At 49.6% G+C, this 22,657-nt stretch overlaps 1 protein-coding gene across 2 annotated transcripts in view; it reads right to left on the reverse strand.

The window, feature by feature from the left end:
* The window catches only part of COL5A1 (collagen type V alpha 1 chain), a 147,134-nt gene that overhangs the window by 104,565 nt on the left and 19,912 nt on the right, over positions 1 to 22,657 (reverse strand). For both annotated transcript variants that reach the window (XM_084798098.1, XM_084798097.1), the window contains exon 2: positions 5,791 to 5,958. In XM_084798098.1, coding sequence (XP_084654224.1) covers positions 5,791 to 5,958 — 168 coding nt within the window. The remainder of the gene's footprint in view (positions 1 to 5,790; positions 5,959 to 22,657) is intronic.

Below are 22,657 nucleotides of genomic sequence, written 5' to 3' on the forward strand. Positions count from 1 at the left end.
CTATGACTGAAGTTTTGCTGCCGAGGCCCTGGGTATGATGAGGGTGTGAGCAACACAGCCAATTAATGAGAGGGAAAATGTTCTAGAAACGTTCTTCCCCTCCCCCACCCGTGGAAAGTGTACCTCTCAGATCCCTCAGAAAGTGATACCCAGCCAGCAAGTTATCAGCAGGAACAGGCTGACAAAGGGCACAGTGGTGAGGTGTCACCAAGACACACTGTTCTGTAGATGGCTGGGAATCTGATTTATGGGTCTGGGACAAGAGTGTCTGGCTATCTCACCTTCTCCTTTAGAGTAGGAACAAGGACAGCCATTTGGCCCAGAAGGCCACCAGTCACTGTCGTAGCCAGGCTGCTTTGCATAGTTCCTAAGCAAAGCTATCCAAGGGCGCCCTCTGCTGATAAAACTGCATGCTGCAGGTACCATGCTAGGGGAAAGTAAAATGTCAGAGGGAGGGGAGCAGTAAGGACGTGGATGGATGGACGGATGGGACACTTGACTGCTGTTCCTTCCCATTCCTGACGTAGGACACAGGCAGAGAGACCTTATGAAGGCTGTGGGAGCTCCAAGCAGTGAAACTGTGCAAGCCCTAGATGTGGCCCAGGGCATTGTGGGATAGGAAGGCAGTGGAAGAACCATCCCGTGAGGTCATGACCGCTCCTTAAAGGGCCCTCAGTCTCTGACATGGAATGGCCATGTGTCCTAGCCCAAGTCAAGCACATGCGTAAAGAGGCTAGTGTGCAGGGAGCTGTATGTGTGCTTGGCAGCATGACCAGCTCCCCTGGGGTCAGGATGACAACGGCAGGCTGCTCTAGAGCAGCTGCTTGAAGAAAGACAGGCTCCATGGAGGGACCTGCTTAGCCTGCCCTCAACTTCCAGACAGGAAGCTGCTTGGAAGAGAACATGCGAGATCTCACTGCTTTGATGCCCTGAACATCAATACTGCATCAGGGATGTGAGGAAAATGGAGGTCTCAGCCTTAGCTGAGATGGCAAGAACCGCCATACATGCCCAGTGCAAGCCTCCAGTTAGCCAGGCCAGTGAGGAGCCTTGTCCCCATAGGAAGTGGACACTGTAGTCTCTATAGCAGCCTGGAGGTCTCTGCCTGCATCCAGGGTGCACCGCGCAGTCATTGTCCTGCCTCTGTGCCCACCCTGCCTCTGTGTCCCTTGCAGCCATTGACTGAAAGAAGGAGAAGGATGGCGCATGAGAGAGTCCTCTTTCTCCGTCATGATCTACGGCCGAGGACAGCCAACCCGTCTCTCCCAGCTCATTAAAGTGCTCTTTCTCAATGTTTAAAATCACTACGGTAACACATTTTCTCAGCTCAGACAAAACTTGAGAAAGATAAGTTGTGTTGAACATTAATCTCTCTCCTGGCAAAATAACAATGGATTTATAGTCACTTTAAGGAGGTCCCTTCTCACTGTGACAAGAGCTGGCCGCTGACACTGTACTCCAAGCTTCCAGGCAGTCTGGAAGAAGTGCATCTGCTGTCTGGTGCTTTGTGTTTCATCTCCCTCAGAAAAGCCACTGCTGAGAGGTGAGGGTGGCAGAGGGCCAGCTACCTCCCTCCTGGGATACTCTCTCCTTCCACCAACACCCAAAGGTACCAGTCCACGGCAGGAATACAGTAGGCGGCTAGTAAGTGCAGCTGCCATGGAATTGACTCATTCTAAGTCAATGGTGATGAGCTGGCTGACGGACTGCTCGCTGTGGTGAGGTAATCAATAGTTATGACAATTCCTCTAATATGGGCGGGACTTCAGGGTGAAGTCAAGGGATGGACACTGTCCCTTGTGGAGGAAGTGACATTTCCTTAAGGGACAGAAACAATAATCAAGTTATTTCAATAATAGCCAATGTGGTGTGGCTTGAGGGGAGGTGGCAAGACGAGACAGGGGGCAGGAACTCACTGTAGGTGTGGAGAGCTTTAGGCAGGGAGCCAGCATAAGGATGACGGCTCATGGGGACCCAGAGGGACTCTCGTCACCTGAGGAAGATGATAGGCCTGAAGAATCACTACCAGCTGTCACTTCCTGCAGGAAGGAGTTATTCTAAGGCCACCAAGTGTGACCCCAGGTCCTCAGGTGACAGCAGGGCACCTGCAGCTGGCTGTCACCATGAGACAGCTGGGCTCTAACATGGAGCAATAGGAGGGCACCTCCAACACCATTTAGATGCCAAGGTGGGCCACTCCTCAAGGGGACCCTCACACCCCACAGTTCGGGATGCACTAGGGACCCTATATCCTACTGTATAGGGGTTCAAGGAACAAGATATTCCTAAACTGGAGGATTCCATATACCACTCCATGTGGGGACAAGGGACAGGCCATCCCTCAACCAAAGGACTTCACATATTGATGGGGATATTAGGCAAAGGCCATCCTAAAACTCCTCACTATAGAGGAGAAAGGGTAACTCATTGCTAAGCTAAGAGATCCCACAACTTGTTGTACAGGGAATGGGGTGAGGGAGCCCTCAACCAGGGAATCCCACATACTCCTATATGGGTGGGGTGGACAGAAGCTCTCGGAGAACACCCAGTTCTGCTCACTGTGGGAAACAGCACCTCTGGCCGGGTGCTGTATTCTCACTGTCCTCAGTCCTTATATGGGCCTGCTCAGGCAGACAGCACCCTGCCCTCCACCCATGGCCATGGTCTAGGGCCAGCATTCCAAGAAGTGGTTTAGCCTGTGGTCACCAGTGGACTGCTTGGACTGGGACCTCTGCCCAGTGGGAGTGGGAGGGGACAGTAGGAGCAGCAGGCTACTCTGTGGGTCACTGGGTGCTACTGGAGCCTGGGGCCTGCTGACGATGTAGGATCCTGGAGTAAAGATGGAGCCCTGACAAGGAGGCATGAGGAGAAGAGCTTCAGCCCCACCCACCCTGTCTGGAGTCCTGAGTGAGTCAGAAATCTCGGCTCCCTCCTCAGCTGAGGTGTTAAGACCTCAGTGCCCAGCTCAAGAACATTGGGGATCGGTCCTCTACACCCAAGGTGAGATCAGCGGCTCTGCCACAGTGCGACTTAGGAGAACATTGCAAGCAGCCTGTTGGGACACAGGGACACAGGGACAGTTGAGCTTGGCTGTCTACAGGTAGTTTCTTTTAGATATGGTGCCCACCCTGTGGAAGAGAATGACCAGACTGTACCCCCATGGACAGACATGCCCAGCCATCTAGAGACCCAGAGCCACACAGGCTATGAGGGGATAATTGTGCCGCCCTCTAGGGCTTCACTAGGCACTAAGACAATTACAAACCTCTATTCCTGCTCTGCTCAGTGCAGCCTTGCTGCAGTTGCCTGGAGCCCTCAGGCCCTCATGTGCAGCTGCCACAACCAGCCTCCCCACCCTGGTGCAGCCGAGCAGCTCCCACATTCTGGAAGGTAGCTCACAGTCGCTCTCATTCTTGCCTTGGCAATGGTTGGCAAGTGGCCACATGAGTCCCATGGAAGACATCCCACAAGGTCTGACCTGTTTCCTGAGCACTTGCCAATCAGAAAGCCCGCAGTACCTTCCAGGACTTTCCAGGATTAACCGCCTGCTCTGAGCTGTGCAGCCTCATAGACCAGATGATGCATAAGTCTGTGCCCGACTGACCTGTGGGATCTGAGGAGACTGACTCCATACGAATTCCTCCGCAGACACTCTGAAGCCACCTTGGCTTCACTAGCCCCTAACGACAATCAGTGTGTGGCCCAGTGCCCCCCTTCACACACACCCTAATTAGAGCAAGTCTGAATGCCCAATCAAGTTACTAATTTGCGGACAGAAGAAAAGAAACAAAAACAAAAACTTCCCAAGGCCTCTGGGAAGGCTGGGGCTGGGGCTCAGTCAGTCGTAGAGCACTCTCTGGAGCGCCATGTTTGATCACTGCCCCCACCACACAAACCGCAAACCGATGCATGCCTACACTCTTAGGGTGGATTCAAGACATCAGAAGTTCAAAGCCAACCTTGACTGGCAATCGAAATCTCAGGCTAGCCTAGAACACCTGAGACCCTGTCAAAAGTAAATAAATAAATCCCAGGTCTATGGTGCCACACACTGGGGAGTCAAGGCAAGAGGGTAAGAGTTCAGGGCAGGCTGGAGGCAGCCACAGTGGCACGTGCCTATAGTCCTACCGCTTGGGAGGTGAAGACAGGAAGACCAGGAGTTCGAGGTCTCCTTAGCTGCTTGGCACTCAAGGGCAGCCTGAGCCTACCTGAGACTGTCTCAAAAACAAAAGAGCCACAAACTAATTAACAACCACAAAAACATCCCCCATCATCTGATTTGGGGATCCACTCAGTTTCCCAGGCTCATCTCCCTGGTCCTAGGAGAATTCTTACCATAAGCTAACCCAGGGGGAACTGAGTGACAGACTGGAATTCTAGCGACCTGCTCTGCTAGCACTCTTGCCTTGGGTGGCAGCGTTAAGAGAGGCTATTAGCGGCAGGCTGTGTGAAGCTCCTTGTGCTGGGAGCCTCCCCCCTCCCACAGCTATTCCCACATCAGCTTCATATCCCTTCGTCCCCTGCCAGCAGCACCTTCCTGCCTGGGCCCAGGACTCTATGGCGCCAATTCAGAAATTCTAACTCTCGGGCCACAAGGGCAGAAAAATTACAAGTCTTTTTAAAAAATGAGACTTGGGGTTCTAAAAGTGACCTCTCTCCAAAAAATATGCTGTCTCCAAAGAGTAAGGCACAGACTCCCTGCAGCTCCCCGTGAGGAAGGGTGGGTTCTCGCTCAGAAAGCATCTGAGATGAATTGGACCGGGCATCTGTGAGCCAGGGTAGTCCTGCACCAAGGGCTTGCTCCTTGGAGCCCCCAGGCTGCTCCCTCTGAAGCTGCAAGGGGGAGCATTGTGCACGCCACCCATCCATCCAATATGACACCTTGGACCAAAGCACCCAGCTCCTCCCTCAGTTACAAACTCTTAAAGTCACAATGACTTCAGAGAGATGCTGGATGGAGGAAAAAACCCAGACAGGAGAAGGCCACAGGAAGTGACCACACCGCCAGCAAGAGCATCCTTCGGGGTGGAGACAGGAGGTTCACTGGGACAGGATAGCTTGCTAAAACTGCCCAGTTCTAGTTCAATGTTGGGGTCGCATCCAGACCACAAAAAAGAGATTGAACGCGGGCTTCTAAACGCATGCTTTCTGCCTGGCTCACTTCATAATCAGGTCAGCAGGGTTGGGGCACCTCAGGTTGAGCCAACAGGTCCTCCCAAGGCAGGGAGAGAGGAACCCATCACCTGCTCATCAGTGAATAAACACTTAATCAATACCACAAGATGTGGAGGATCGGAGCTAAATACCCAAGTGTGCGACTAATTCGGATGTATACCTCCACCCAACATGGCTCCCTCTGGATACATAATTAAAGCAGAGGCCTGGCACCTGGCAGCAGATTCTCATTAAGGCTCCCTCATGCTGGCTGCCAGCCAGAAGGTTGGACTTGTGTCTCTCAGTGTCACTGGCCCCAGGTAGGTTTGTGTTCCCTACTACCAGCCTTTCCTTTGCCAGGACCTGAGCTCTCTCTTCACCTCATCCCTTGGAGGGCATCCAGCTCCTTTCTGCCCTTTGTCATGGTGGTCTATCATTGCTGGAAACTTGCCTGCTTGGATCCGGTGAGGCACAGACAAGGCACACAAGTGGTAAGTGGGTGGTAGGTTTCACTCCCAGAATTCACACCCATGGCTCTTCTACAACCACCCACTCAGGCTTCCTCGTTGCCCCCAGGCCAGAACCCTAGAGTCCCCAGAACTCCACCACCCAGAACAGGAATGGGGCACTTCTTACCAGGGTACAGCTGCTTGGTGGGCATGCTGAGTTGTGCATCTTTAGAGACACGGTAGGCAACATCCGGCCCTTTGGAAGATCGTCGAGTGGCACAGAAGCCTGTGGTTTTTGTTACCCCTGAGGGCAAATTGTGAAAATCTAGCATCTCCAGAACATCTGATGGCTGAGCTGCAAAGACAGAAAGGCTGTGTCAGCCCAGGGTAGACACAACTGAAAGGCACCCCCAAAGAGGAAGACAGTCTTAGACAACTGAAACCAGCGCTCACCCCGCCCCTCACATTTCTCTCCAGCAAACATCTGTGCTGGGAAGAGGCTGGGGCACTGCTCGGGACCAGGAGGGACACTTCTAGAAGTAGTCCTATCTTCATCATGCAATCAGTTTCCCAGGGAAACTGGCCTGGCCTCACCTACACCCTCTGACAGTCCCCCGTCGTGGCCCCCTCTCAACCTTTCTTGCTTTGCAACCTGCAGAGACTCCTTGCTCCAAATCCTTGGCTGGCCTAAGTCACACAAGTGCTACTTCCTAACTGTGTCTCCTCAGCAGCAGCCCCAGAGATGTCTCTGTCCCTCAGACACAGTCAGGAAGCCTCAGTAGACCCTCTGTCCCCAGACATCCCTGCAGAGCTGTTTCCAACATTGGAGTTGATTGACAGCTTAAGAAATTGCTAGGCACCCTCTCCACTGTTATCGGTGTCATTTTTGTCCCCCATGTTCCCACAACACTTTACAGCAAATATCCAACTTCTGCCCGGCCTCAAAAGACCGAGGCCTGACTTCCCAGGATAGGAGAATGCTTGCAGAGACCTCAGATCCTTTTAGGAAGGTTTCTGACTCTCCCACCTCTGGGAGACACTCAGGGAAAAGCAGAAGCTTGACCCTCCAACCTCTGAATTGCAGGTGCTTGCTCAGGAGCTCAACAGTCGCCCCTGCAATACTTTAATTGTCAAGATGACCTTGTAAGAGTATTTCAGTGAGGAATTATTTATAATGGGTTGGCCTGTGGCCATGCCTATGGGAGGTTACTTTAAATTAACTGATGAGGGAATACCCGGCCCACTGTGGGTGGTACTATCCCCTAGGCATGAGGTCCTGACGTATAAGAGTGAAGAACCAGAGCTGAACATAAGCCAGCAGGTGAGCATGTGTGTGTCCATTTCTCTCTGCTCTTGACTGTGGATCTGATGTGACCAGCACTCTGAAGTCCCTGCCTCAACTCCCCCATCTGAAGACTACAGGAGGCTGAAGTTGGCTCATCCCTTGATTGTCTCTCCCAAACTCAACCCACCTACTTCCTGCCTTCCTCCTCAAGTGGGTGTTACTGTAGGACTGACTCTCCAGGAGAATAGTCAGGCTGTTTTAAAGAAGGTGGCAACAAAGGATGATCATGCAGGCTTCCTCCGGTGAGGGTTTTGATGAATCCTTCAGCAGCCGCCACCAAGTCAAGAGCCTGACACTCACTACCCTGTGCTCCAGACAACCATGTGGCCAGGTCTGCAGCCAGCTCTTGGCATCCTTCACCATCTACTCCAGAGAAAAGTGTTCCCCACCCCTATAAGAAATCATTATGAAGGACAGCAGAGCACAGTGTAGACGGCCAGCCCACTGTTGATCCCGTACAGCAGAGCACAGTGTAGACAGCCAGCCCACTATTGATCCCATACAGCAGAGTACAGTGTAGACAGTCATCCCACTGTTGATTCTGTACAGCAGAGCACAGTGTAGACAGCCAGCCCACTGTTGATCCCATACAGCAGAGTACAGTGTAGACAGTCATCCCACTGTTGATCCTGTACAGCAGAGCACAGTGTAGACAGCCAGCCCACTGTTGATCCCATACAGCAGAGTACAGTGTAGACAGTCATCCCACTGTTGATTCTGTACAGCAGAGCACAGTGTAGATGGCCAGCCCACTGTTGATCCTGTACAGCAGAGCAGAGTGTAGACAGCCAGCCCATACCGCCTCCACCCGGTTCAGAATCCTGGACAGCTCTTAGCCAGTCCCCAGTGCCCAGTGCTACATAAGGTGTCAGTCACTTGCGTATCTGTGGCGCCTCCCAGACACTCACGTGGTGACAAAGCCCTCACTGGGTTCTTGTTTAGTGAACATCAGAGGCAATGCTCAGCGCACTGGCAAGGCTGTGTGGCACAGCCCCAGGCCTGGACACAGCCGTGGGAAGATGACTGTGCCAACCGCCAGCACACCTGGCCAGAATGACATAGCACCGAACCTTGGGTCATCTCAGAAACTGAGCTCGGAGGCTGGCAGTAGCCGAGGGAAGATCTTGATGGGGATCCCAGAAGGGCTTCCTGGACCTGCATCACAGCATCTCTGCTGTGATGTTCTTCCCAGAGCAGGCTGGAGCCTGCTTTCCCCATTGTCAAAGCAGAGAGCAGTCTCTCAGGGGCTTGCCTGGGGATGTTTGCAGACCTGTATTCCAACAAGTTTAAAAGGCCACCAGACCTCTACTAGGCCTAGTGCCACCCTTCCCGCTGGCCAGGGATTTTCTGTGCCAGAGAGCAAGATATATTTAGTCTTAAACAAGATGTGGGGAACACCAGAGTTGTGTCCAGCACACAGGCTTCTAGAAAACTCTCTCCCACAGAGGATGCCTATCCACCCTTCAAACCTGTGCCTAACCCAGGGTGAGCGCCTCCACTCTGACGTGCCTGGGCCTATTGGAACAGGTAGATGTGGCTAGGAATCCAGGGTCACCATACCCCCAAAAGATGATCATACCAGCTGAGGCCAGTCAAAGAAGCCACAGAATCCTCCTGGAACCTGCCGGGGAATGGGGCGGGGGGGGGGGGGTGCAGTTCCCAGAACTCCATAGCTAATGTATAGGACGCTCAGCAAGGGAAATGGTATTGATGGTGACCTCAGGACTCACCTGAGTCCCACAGACTTTGGAAAGACACACATGGTATTGCATCTGAGGCCTTTGCTCCCAACAAAAGCCTGTGCTTCAAAGAGTAAAGCCTGAAGAATCCTGAGACCCGCCACCTGCTGCAAATGAGACCACCTCCAAATGGTTTGCATGCAGGAACACATTGTTCTTTCACATGCTGTTCCACCTATGAACAGATCAGGCTTCAGAGAGAGAGCTGCCTGCCTTATCTGTTCACTTCAGCTAGACCCAGTCTCCTCCCAGAGAGTCCTGCTCCACAGCCTTGGGGGCTAAAACTACATTTCCCAGATGCCTTTGGGATAAGAATCTTTGCAGCAAGCCAGAATCTAACAATCAAAGATTATCCTGGAGTGGAACATGAGTTGTATTAAGCTCCCCAATCCACCTTAAGGCTATGCCCATGAGTCAGTCTTGGCACTAAGACCCCTGTGTTTGGGCTCGGGGTCCAGCCCAAGGATTCCATACAACAGCAAGAGTGATCCTGACACGTGAGTAGTAGCCTCATTGTGATAGTGTGACCTTGGATGCTACCTCAGGACTTCTGACTCCAACTAGCTCTTCTCTCCAGACAGCTTGCCCTCCCCCAGACAGCCTGGTACTCATCTATGCAGATGCTACACTTGCATTTGAAGAACATGCATGACAGCACATAGTGGCCCAGCTGCTAAAGACAGGAGCCCTGCTGTCACTTCTAGACATGGAAAGGTGCAGATGTTGGCCCATCCCTCAGTGGACAGAAACCTAAGAGGCTGGACTCAGCCTCTCATGTGTGTTCTTGGTCAGCCCAGACACTTATTACTAACACTCCAGCATCCTCATGTCATTTTAGTGCTGACAGGACCATGTGTGGCATCTCTAAACTGGGAAATGGATGCAAGTGAGGTTAGTTGTAAGATCTTTAAAAAGGGTAACCAAGGAAGCAATCAAAGCCATGTAGCTGAGTTCTGGATACTCAACACACTAAAGAAACCATGTCACCAAAGGGGCTCAGATAAAGGGGCCAGGATAGACAGAATGATAGATGGATAGACAGATGGATGGACAGATGGATGGATGGATGGATGGATGGATGGGCAGGCAGATGACTGACTGGTTGGTGGGTAGAAGAGTGGGTGAATAAATGGTTGACTGGGTAGCTGGAGAGAGAAATGGATGGGTGGGTAAATGGGTGGATGAGGGGATGGGTCCATAGGTGGGTGGGTGGGTGGGTGGGTAGGTGGGTGGATGGTGGGTTAAGTTTTCTTGGGAAGACATGAACAAACATCTATTCACCCCAGATAAGGCAACAGTGACAGACCAAAGAAAGGCTTCCACCATTGAGTCTTAGGTCTGACAGGAGCATAGACAATCACTTAGAGGTGGTTAAACTGACAAGGAAGAGACATGCCCAGCAATAGTTAATCACTTGTGTCCTCAGGGAGGAGCCAGGCCTTATATGATGCCTTATGTGGAGCCATGTGAGCCATCTGTGAACATCTAGGACACCTTGTGATACCTCTCTCCCCTCTACAAAGGAATGTTAGTAAATTCAATCTTGTGAGAATATCATGTGGATAATTAGAGCTGCTCTGACTTCAAGACAGCAATAGCCATTTATGCTTGAGAACAAGATTCCATGGGTGAATGAACAGACCAGTGTGCTGATGGATGGTGGACAGTAGGTGGATGATAAGTGGATATGGATGAGTGAACAAGCTAATGGATGGATGGTGGGTAGGTATAGCTGGTAAGTGGGGTAGGCGAGTAGACAGATGTAGATTATGGATAGACTGTTTGATAGGTGATGATACTGGATAGATGAATGAGTGGGTGGACGGATGATAAGTGGGGTGGGTGGATAGAAGGTTATAGGTTATGGATTGTTGGATGATAGAATGATGGATAGATGAGTGGATGATAAGTGGGTAGTAGGTGGACAGAAGGATATATAGATGGTAGCTGAATGGCTAGATGGAGGTACGGATGGATGATAGAAGATAGATAGATAGATAGACACATGAATTGGTAGTGGATATATGGAAAGATGGATGGATGACAGATGGATGTGTAGGTAGATGAATGGGTGTGTAGATTGATGGATGATGGATGGATGGATGGATGGATGGATGGATGGATATTAGAGACAAATGGATTAATGGATGAAGTACAGATGTGTAGGTGGATGGATGAATGGATATATGAATGGATGGTAGGCAACAAAATAAGTGGGTAGTAGATGAATAGATGGTTGGAGGGAAGGATTCATTCATCACTCACTCAGCAAGTGAGAAGAATGGGGCAAACCAGGAGGCAGAGGCCAAAGACAGATCTTACAAATGGCTAGGCAGTCACATGTCTCACCCACTGGCGACACTGCCACCTCTGACCAAGAGGCAGAGGCCAAAGACAGATCTTACAAATGTCTAGGCAGTCACATGTCTCACCCACCGGCGACACTGCCACCTCTGACCACAGGGTAACCCTACTCTGCCCCATGAGGCATTTCTTTCACCACCACTAAGCACTGGCTGCTCTGTGCTCCTGCAGAGCTGAGAGCTGGAGTGGCTAATCTCTGTTGCCTCCATCCACTCACTCCGCAGCTATAGGACACTAAAGCCTCACTGGCATGGCCATAGCACATGGGCTCTCCTGACCTGCTGGCCAGAGATCGACAGCTAAAACTGAGCCATTGGCACATGAAGATGTAGCCTGCAGCTATGCCTAGGACCAAATGAGGCAGACGGCTCATGACAAGATCCTGGAGCAGCACTCCACAGCCCAATATCAGGAGGTCCCAGGCTAAATAATAGACGGAAGGGAAAGTCTGCTTTTAGGAAGAACAGAAATTGGTGCCTAGCCATAGGTGCCATCTAGACACCCCTGCCTTATGCCCAGAAACATTTGTGAGGACGCCAGCCTGCTCTGCAGGAGGGCCAGTCCCACGCTCAGCAGCCTAACCCTTGGACTGGTGGCCCTGGCTGTGGAACACATCAATCAGGCCACTGGTTGCCAACACTGCAGAAGGCAGCCTGCTCTCAGAAGGCCAGTGAGGTCTGGGTCACCATCTGGAGCCACTCACACTGTGTCCTCAGAATAGAATCTAAAACCCCAGCTTCATGCTTTCTGCCACCACAGTCCTGGCCACCGCAGGGAATGGAAACGCTCAGAGGGGACCCTGGCCAAGCACTGCCCTCCAGCTCAGCAGGAGGCTTGGGGACAACAAAGCACAGACAGCACTGCAGAACGCTGAGGTCCTGAGAGGAGGGCTACATGTAATGGCTTGCAGGATTCATCTTGCACCCCATCCCATCGGGGTTTGGAATGGGAAGAAGTAAGAAGGGCAGAGCCCTATGTGCTGGACTGGGCAGGGGCACAGCAGAGCCATGACTCAGCTGTGTTTGTTGAATGACTAAGTGAGCTCATGGCCTTTACACATAACAGGCCAAAGGTAAATAAGCTCAGCCCCCCTGTTCTGCTTTCAGGAATGCAATTCACTTTACCTTGGCTGCTATGCTCTGCCTCCCGCCAGGCTCCGATCTCAGAGCAGCTGTGAGCTGATGAGAAATGACCCATGACCTTTGGAGTTGCAGTAGGGAAGCACTCAGAGTCCTCTGAGGTCACAGTTCTGACCCAACAGATTTGAGTGACACAACTCTTTGCCCCTGATTCAGCACGCACACACCCTCAATAAATTGCCCATTTTACACATTTGCCAGGAGCAGGAGGCCTCCAGCCCAGCTAGCTACCTGTCCCCTCCTCACCCATGCCTGGAACAGCAGCTCTCTCCTCAAGGAGTGCCACAGGGATTCATGGGCCCTCTGTACCTTCACAGGGAGGTCCCTGGCCCGGATTCCCCGATGCAGCCTCATCCCCACTAATCACTCAGTGGTGACTGGTATCTCAACAGGGGTGAGGGAGTGTTGTGACTTAGTCATCTGAGCCCAACTTATGGCTGGTATATTACGACCTCATGGTCAAGCAGGCCTCTTCCCACCTCATGATCCACAGCCTGCCTCAGACACTAAGCCTTCTCCATGTCTCACTGCTGGGAGAAGCTGTGGGCCACACTTACCACAAACCTTAGAGAAAAGGAGGAGTGGACAAAGACTGAGAGACACAAAAGAGCAATAGACCGAGAAAGACAGGGTTGGTGACAGAAAGACAGACAGAAGGACCAGGAACAGAGAAACGGAGAGTAAGGTATTTTGTTTTATGTTGCAAGTTCCAAGGGCAACATCGTTGTCTTCAAGAGAAAAATGTGTGAGCCTTTTTGACAACCCCTGGGCTCAGTTCTATAAGTTCACAGACAGAAGAGTAAGAGCCAAAAGGCTCAGCAACAGGCCTGGACTAGAGAGGTGCAGCCAGCATAGCACCACTACACAGCCCGCTGGTGTCCAGCCTCTCGCTCCTGACCTACCCATACGCACAGGACAGCTGCCTTCCCAGGCTGCAGCAGCCAATCCTCCCCCTCTCTTCCCTGTCTCTTTCCCTGTGGCTTCCTTGGGTAAAGAGCCAGTTTTAGGAAAGACCTAAGAGCCAAGCCAGAAGGTATGGCAGCAACAGAGGGTCTGCCCAAGTCCCTCCCACTAGCCCCCGCCCTCAGGGTAGTGGCCTCTTGCAAGGCCAACCAGGGGATTGGAAAACAAACTGGGTGCCTTGGAAGCCCTGATGAAATTCTTCCATAGTGACTAAATCTGGGGACAACAGAGGGTGTGGCCAGGGCTGCAAGCAGGCAATGCAGGCCACTGGAGCTAGCCAGGCTTTCTTTCCTCTCCTGCTATCCCCAGGGCTCTGGATGTTGGTGTTCTTACCTCAGACCCTTTGCCTGGCTCACTGCTACCATAAACATGAGTCCCTTTACCCACCTGTAAACTCTTCCATAATTTATAGCTTCTATTTTCTTCAGACAAGGAGTCCTCAGCCTGCCACCACAGCACCTTCCTCACCCATACCCCAGGAGGCCAGAGCTGGCTGGCCTATTTCCACATCACAGCTATGGCCTTGTAGGGACGCACCCCCCACGGTCCATCCAAAGGCATGCTTGATTTGCAAAGTACACATGATAACTCTCCCCAGTTAGCTCCAGATTGTCATATGACCTGTGAAAGACACCAAAGCACAGTTTGGAAGAGGCCAAACTCCTAGAACTATCTTGTCTCCTCCACAAGGCCTTGGAGTCATGTCCCCAGGTGTGGGACTTGGACAGTCACAAGCAGTTATGAACGTAAAGTGTCAGCCTTGTAGTAGCCTGCACATGGAAGGGCTTGCTTTTCCTGCCCCGCCCGGCCATCTCTACCATGGCACTACCTACTGGGCACTTCCCACTAGCCCCACAGGGCAGAGGATAAAGGGGGACTGTACAGTACAGGTGGCAGTCCCAACAGCAAGACAAGGAAATCAGAGATGGGACAAAAGGAACAGTACTGTCAGCCAGATATGACATCATGGTGTGGGTCTGAGAGTGAGACATGAAGGATTGGTTACAACTGAAGGCCTGAGGGAGAGCTTGGGAAACCAGAGGCAGAAGCGTCTCTTCACAGAGTAGTAAGTGGAAATCAGTTCTGCCTCTGGGAAGCAACACCTGGGATTCCCTCTACACACATCCTCAGGCCACCCACCCAGCTGTCATATCCCTGGTCCTTTCTAGGAGATCCCAGGGTTGCCTAGGCAGCAGGGCTCTGCCTCCGGAGAGCATGCATGGAGGCTTGTGGCGGTGGGTGGGGGAGGATGCTGTTTGCTGTTCTACTATGCACAGCTTTGCTCCTTCACCCAGGATGCCTACTTTTTCCTTGCCAACAATTGCCAAGTTCATTTTGCTGCCCTGAACTATGTCTGAAAGGATGAGCCCTATGGACCTAGATGGGCTGTGGTGGAGGAGAGCCTGGAGAGCTGGAACATGGCAGGAAATGAGGTCATTGTCACTGACTGCAAGAGGGAACCTCTATTGAGAAGTGACAGAAGTTAGCATGTATATGTTCAAGGCAGAAGGGAGCAGCAGGTGCAGGGGAGATGTCTCAAGGGTGCAAGCAGCCACATTAGGCCCAACAGACTGACATCTCTGCCTGCAGAGACCCACACAAGGCAAGGGCTATACCCACTGGGGCCATAAGCATGTGTAACAGTCTTGTCTTGGGAAGGGACAACAGTGGCCCTGGACTATGCACCACTCAGCCCAAATCCCTCACTCTCAGTCTTCAGAGCTTTCCCTTTAAGGGTAGTCCTGACCACACAATTGAGGAAGATGCCTATAGTCTGACTACACTTCAACCAACTATATATTGGGATCTAAAGTCTTCACTATTTCCTTTACATCATGGGACAGGAGGCTGGTAAGATGTTTCCAAAGCAGACATATTGCTGAATCCCCACTCCTCATAGGTATCCATGCAGGAGAGTGTAGGACAGGGCCAAGGGACTGGGTGAGGTCACTCCAGGAAGGATGGTAAGAGCTGTTCTTCAGTAAATGTCAAGGTCTCAGGAGGCCGTGGCCAGAAACACAACCCTTATCTGACATTCCACAACATCAAAACACTAATCCTGGTCATTCAGGAAGCACTCTGGGAATGCAGGTTTCTTGTTTACAAAATCCACAGCTGCAAGCTCCATCAACCCTCAGGAGTGAAGTAGATCAAGATGAGAAGATACAGAATGATGAATGAGTAGTGGAAGGAGAAAAGAAAAAAGAAAGGGTGGCTGGAGACTGGCTTTGTGAGTAGATGGGGAGATAAATAAAGGATGAAGGATGAATAGATGAATAAGCTAGGTGATTGATGCCTTTAATTCCAGCACCTCGGAGTCAGAGGCAGGCAGAGCTCCATGAGTTTGAGGTCAGCCTGGTCTACATAGTGAGTTACAGGATGTAGAGAAACCCTGTCTCATTAAAGGGGGGATATGTATGGATGGATGGATGGGCGGACAGATGGATGGATGGATGGGTCAGTGATGGTATATTAAAATGGATAGATAAGGGTGGATGGTTAGATAGTTGGATAGATAAGCAGTGGTCGAATGGTTGGATGGATGTATAATTGCATGAACAGATGAATGGTGCTATGGGCAGGTGGAGGGATGAAGGATGAGTGGATGGGTGGGTGGGTGGATGGATGAGTTGATGGGGGTGAAGACTGAATAATTAGATAAATGGATGTTGAATGAATGGATTGCTAGACATGTGGATGGTTGGACAGATCAATGGATAGGTAGATAATAGCTGAATACATGGACAAATGATCGATGGGTGGATGGATGGATGGACAAATCATGGGTAGTGGCATGTGTGGAAGAAGGGATAGATACAAAAGGTCAGACCATGAACAGAAAGACTAAAGTTAAATTGCTCTCCCAGGGAGTGAAGTAGCTCAAGATGAGCCACATACATTATCACTGTCCAGCTTCTGCTCCAGCGAAGATTAGCAATGTTCCTTATTGCCCTGCCTGGCTTCGTGGCTGGACTGGGCAAGCATCTCTGACCGCTTGTGTTCTCCTTCAGCTCCTGGCCACAAAGCTGAGGGTTCCAGGAAGCTACTGACCACTGTGTCCCAGATAGGCAACTTTATGGAAAATCTGGATAAGGAAAAGGGGGCTTTTCCATATGTCTGCCCCTTTGCTTGGGAACAAATTATTATGGAGGGGGCCAGTGCCCCAAGGCTTCGCTCCCTTAGTCTGTGACTGCCCATCTCTCACTTCTCCTAAAGGATGGACGTAGGTCTATACACTTGTCACCTTTGCACTACTGTGTACTCTTAATCCAGACATTGGTCAAGACACCTTCAGAAAGGCTTAGAGACGTGTACCTATAACTCTCCCTAACACAGTCACCTACAGTACAGGTGGTGGTACCCCAGATAGAAAGACCACCTGTAATACACATAAACTGTTACTCAAACAACAACAACAACCAAGTTAACAGTAAGAACTCCATGGATGGTAAGGGGGATGGGCATAGAAGCAGAGACCTGAGCCAAGCCTCAAAGGGTAGAAAGAGTCAGTGCCATATGGGTATTGGCAGATGCCACCACACAGTCTGAGGCCACATGAGTACTGTGTCAGGCACAGGAGTACCTTACACCAGACAGTAGCAGGAAAGTCCTGGATGAGGCCTGCCCCAGTGACTGTGGGTGCTGTGGTCCATCCCATCAGGGGCCAGAAGGAAATGTCACCAGGCAAGGGACAAGCTACTGTGAAGAGCCAGATATGTCTAGCTCCTCCCACATCTGCTCAGCATCTTCCTCTCTTTTGGGATGATCACTGATGCTCTTCACTTATGGCTATAATAGACATCTTTCCCTCGCCCTGTCTTTTCTCAGAGAATTATGACCACAACAGAATGGAACATGTGTCAAGGGCATCTCTTTTACAGTCAACTGCCAAAGAAGGTGTGTGACAGGGGCAGGCTGAATGCCAGGCTCTGAGTACGGGCACTGCCAGCAGAGTCTGCTCATTGGAGGGAGTGACCTGAGAGCTAAGCAGGGAACCAGGCAGGTCTTCTTGTTTCCTCACAGACAGTTTTACCTCATTGTTCTGAATGAGGTGGGGATGGTGCCGGGAGACAGATAACATCCTGTGAGGCTGGCTGTGCATGTGTGCGTGTGGTTCACAGGGTCCTGGGAGGACTCAGAGGGCGCTGTGGTCCAGGCTCAGCATCTAGACAGCCATGAAGCTGTGTTAAGAAATGATAACATAACTGTGTCAGTTGCAACTCAGATCGCTGGTCACCGAGCCTGCTGGGTAGCTCTAGGCTGCCTTTCCTCAGCAATGACCCATGAGCACCTGCTATATCATGGCGTCCTGAAGGACTGTGCCACCTATGATCCATTCCATAGTCAGGCAGGGTCAAGGGTGTCCTATACCAAGTATTTCCAGACACCACCAGGGACAGAAGCCTTCTTGGATGTTCTGACAGAGTTTTCAAGTCTCACAGGCAGTGAAAGGCACCATCCTTGATAATATGCTCCACGGACTCAGAAACTAACCAATAAACCACCACTAACGAGCCGATGAACAAATGAGACACCCACTAACAAGCCAATGAACAAATGAGACACCCACCAACTAACCAATGAACCCACTAACCAATAAACAAATGAGGCACCCACTAACTAACCAAAGAACAAATGAACCATCCACCTACTAACCAGTGAAAAAAAACCAACCAACTTATCAATGAGCAAATTAGTCAGCTAACAAATCAGTGAATAATGAATAACCAACCAGTGATCAAACACAGCAACTGGTGAAAAAACTCACCAACCATCTAATCAACGAACAAATGAGCCAACCTATCAATCAATGAACAAACCAACCAGCTAGCCAATGAACCAACTACCCAATGAACAAATGAACCAGCCAACAAATAGAAGAGGTTTGTGGCCTGGGGTCTAAAGACAATCACTAGTGGAGGAAGCCTTGATGGTGACGGGTGCAGTATCTCGGTGAGGAGACAGATGCCAGGCCACACTAGCCTAGCATCTCCCCTTTTTGGTAGATTGTATAGAAAGGTTTGTATTGTGCCAAGGCGTGCAAGATTACTTGTGAGATAAAAGCAAGATCCATGCCCATCAGAAGGAAACTGGTTGGATCCAAAAAGTTGTCCCTGCGAAGACTGAATGGGAGGGGCCAATCTATACAGCCTGACATGGGAAGGTGGCCAGGACACATGGCTAAGTGTACACCACCATGTTCAGAGACACTGATATAGCATGTAACACTCTGTGTTAAACCAAAAACAGAAACTGATGGACTCTGAAACACACACACACACACACACACACACACACACACACACACACACACACGATCACAAGCAAATGACTAAGGGGCCCACAAGACTGCACAGATGTGTGCTCGCCACCCACCAACATTTGCTTCTGAGGAACTGCATATGGGTCAGTATAAAATTTGCACAATTCTTAGCACAAAAAAATATATAAGTATGGGCATTTAAAGCCACCCATAGCCCTTTCATTCAAGTGTCTGTCAAGTGGTGCTGTCCCCTCCAGCAGAGGTGAGAAAAGCATGTGACCAAGGGCGTGCACTGCTAGCTCTGCAACCTTTGCTTTAAAAGCCATGGCACCTGCCTCTTCAACTCCTGAAGCACAGATGTCAGATACTCTGAAATCCAGAAAATTCTGCTAAGAAGGTCCTGGATGAGGAATTATCCAGGCACCCAACCACCAGCCAGGCCTGACTATGCACTCTGGGAAGCCAACTTGGAAACTGATGGCTGGGCCATCACACCACTGACTGTGGAGCTATCTAGGGAGACAAGCCATCTTGGCAAGCCACACCCCTTAAGTGGGTCCACAAGCACAATACGAGACCACAGCTGTCTCAGAATATGGGATTTCTGGTGCCCATCAGGGGTGGCAAAGTTAAACATTACAAGGAACTAGTGAAAAACAAGGAGGCATATTTGTGGCAGTAATCCCCAGGCAACATCTTGCAATTAAGAAGGAGGGTAGACAAACAACTAACGCTCAGGGTCACTGATGGATAAATACATTCAAATTAAATCCAGATCTCTTTGTGTCCATTCAAAGTGACACAGGTAGCATGGATGGGGATTCTTGGTTCACTGCAGAGGGCAGGGTGTCGTCAGTCTGCCAGCAGGGATTCAACACCTCCAATGCAGGCCTCTACACCGGGGCATGCATCTCACCCTCAATTCGAGAAACACAAACAGGGTCACCACACATCTGAACACATGTGCACATGTGTATACAGGCAGGTGTGCACATACAGGAATGCACACTCCTTTCAAAAGTGATCACACATGCACACCATTGTGTGCTCTCCCACATGAGGTGTGGGGTGGCATCTCATGGGCTCAATTTCCAACTTTCTGAAGACTGGCAATGTGAGCATGTTTTCAGATGTGTATTGGCCATCTTCATGTCTCTAATGAGATGGCTGGTTGTAAACTGGCTCATTTTCTTTCTAGAAAGGGCTGTGACTATGCTTTCTAGATCCCAGATGTAAATTCTGTATCAATACATGCGTTGCAAATATCTTACTGCAACTATCTCTGTTTTCTAAAAAATGTGAGGCTGTGTCGTCCACGAAGACGCACCAGCTTTCCCACCTGCTATGGTTCACAGGGTCTAGGTTAAAAGTCCTTCCTCACTCAGCTGAGACTTTACGGGTCTAAGTTCTAACTGTTGTCTATCAGGGTAAGAGTCACAGTTTATGTCTTTGCAATTGCACATCTAATTGTTTAGATACAAGTTGTTGATAAGGACCATCTTCCACCACTAGGGCCTTGATCAAAATCAAATGATCATGCTGTGTGCACCTTTAATCCCAGCAATCTGGAGACAGGCAAGTGGATCTCTGAGTTTGAACTTCAAGCTCATCAATTCAGGCCACTGAGCTCCAGGAACCTGCCTGACTATTTCCCCCACCAGGGCTCTCTCACCCACCACCAGCATTACGGTTACAGACATGCGCCACTGGCCATGCCAGCCTTATGCGTGGGTTTAGAGGAATCTGGCCAGAGAGCCAGCCAAGGCTACATAGTGAGACCCTGTCTCAAAATAAAGAAACAAACAAAAATCATATGATCTGTGTGTGTGTGTTTATGTATGTGTATGTGTGTACAAGTGTGTATGTGAGTATGTATGTGTGCTGTTTATGTATGTGTAAGTGTATATGTATGTGTGAATGTGTGTGTACGTGAATGTGTGTTAGTATGTGTGTGTGGTGTTTATGTATGTGTCAGTGTGTAATGTGTGTGCGAGTGTGTGTATGTGTGTGTGAGTATGTGTGTGTGGTGTTTATGTATGTGTCAGTGTGTATGTGTGTGCGAGTGTGTGTGTGTGTATATATATATATATAAAATACTTATGTACTTTGTCCTATCCATGAGTCTGTGCCTTTGTGTCAACATTGCACTGCTTTGATCACTACAGATAGCAAGCCTTAGAACAGTGGTTCTCAACCTGTGGGTCGTGACCCAGGGGGGTCACATATCAGATGTCCTGTAATCAGATATTTACATCGACTGATAACAGTAGCAAAATTACACTTTTGAAGTAGCAATGAAACTAATTTTGTGGTTGGGGGGTCACTGCAACATGAGGAGCTGTATTAAGGGGCTGCAGCATTAGGCAAGTCAAGAATCACTGCCTCACACTGACACAGATGAGTCCCCTAACACTTTCTGAACAAAGTGGTTTTAGCTATTTTACAATTTTTGCATTTCCCAGTAAATTTCAGAATCTGGGGAGGTGGCTTGGTTAGTAAAGTCTGTGTCCCAAAAACATGAGGACTTGAGTTCAGATTCCTCTAAACCCACATATAAGGCTGGCATGGCCAGTGGCGCATGTCTGTAACCGTAATGCTGGTGGTGGGTGGGAGAGCCCTGGTGGGGGAAATAGTTAGGCAGGTTCCTGGAGCTCAGTGGTCTGAACTGATGAGCTTGAAGTTCAAAGAGACTCAGCCTCAAAAATAAAACATCAACTGAAGAAGACACCCAACATCAGCCTCTGGCATCCACATACATGCATGCACATTTGCACATATACATAAACTACACATACATGAAAAGTTCAGAATTGCCCGCTCATTGGATGTTTCTAAGATGTTAGCCTGCATCGCATTGATCTGTGGGCCAACTTAGGAGGAAGGATAGCTGAAGGGTGTGAGTCTTCTGATTTGTGAACTCGGTATAGCTCTGCGTGTTTAGATTCTGATTTTGCTAATGATATTCTATAATACTCAGTATACAGGCTCCATATGTTTTGCTATATTCTATTAAGTTCAAAAATTGCATATTTAGATGCTCTTGTAATGGTTTTTTAAGTTTTCTATTTCTGATGTTTATTGCTTCAGTCTAGATATACCACTACCAGTATACCTGTTGTATACTGGCTAGATTCCTTTGGGTTTCTCCTTAAATAACAGTCATTTTCAAATAGAGACAATTTTCCTCCTTCCTTACAATTTATAAACCTTTCATTTCCTTCTCCTGCTTTATTGCATTGGTGATTATTTCCACTTGAGGCTGAGCTAAAGCAGGTGGCCTCACCCTGCTCCTTCATCTGTGTTCAGCCCAGAATTTCACATTCAGTAACTTTATCAGATTGAAGAAGTGCCTTTTATTCCTTGCTTATTGAGATTTGCTCATCAGAGTTTAACTTTGAAAAAAAATCTTGTACAAAGTACATGTAATACCCAAATAGGAAAAAAGTAAATATATCAAGTGTTCATTTAGTAATGTGTTTGACTTCAGCTAATAGTAAACAACATCATCATCATCACCATCATCATCATCATCATCATCATTGCTACCAACTTCACTATCATCACCACCACCATCACCACTGTCATCACCATTGTCATAGCTGTTATCACCATTGCCACCACAAGCATCATCACCATTGCCACCACCACCACCAGCAGCATCACCATCAACCACCATCACCAACAACAACACCATCACCACCACCATCACCAACAACACCATCACCACCAACAACAACAACAATAACACCAGCATCGCCATCATCACCACCACCATTGCCACCGCCACCATCACCACCACCACCAGCATCGCCACCACCATCATCGCCACCATCACCACCATCACTACCATCATCATCATCATCACCGTCATTATCATTGTAATTACTATCATCATCACTGCCATCACTGTAGCTACAAGTAAGGGATCCTGACACTTTCGTCTCTTCTCTATTTCTTGGTGCTTTTCCATGTTTCCATATGAACACATGTTGCTTTTATAGCACTTTAAACAGAGAAGGAATGCCAGTCAATGCCCAGCAGGAAATAGCACTATGTAGATAAATACCCATCCTCTCGTCATGTCTATCCCAAGAAGCAAGATGGTCCTAGAGCCCATGGTCTTTGCCTTGATAATGGGCAATTTTCACCTGGACTTTCTAAAACAAAACCACTTTTTCAGTTCTCAGGGCTGTGTACCTTTCACAGGAGAGTGACATCTGAAGCAGGCCACCCCACATCGT

This window comes from Acomys minous (genome assembly GCF_964271855.1).
Source record: "Acomys minous genome assembly, chromosome: 10".
Taxonomy (NCBI): domain Eukaryota; kingdom Metazoa; phylum Chordata; class Mammalia; order Rodentia; family Muridae; genus Acomys; species Acomys minous.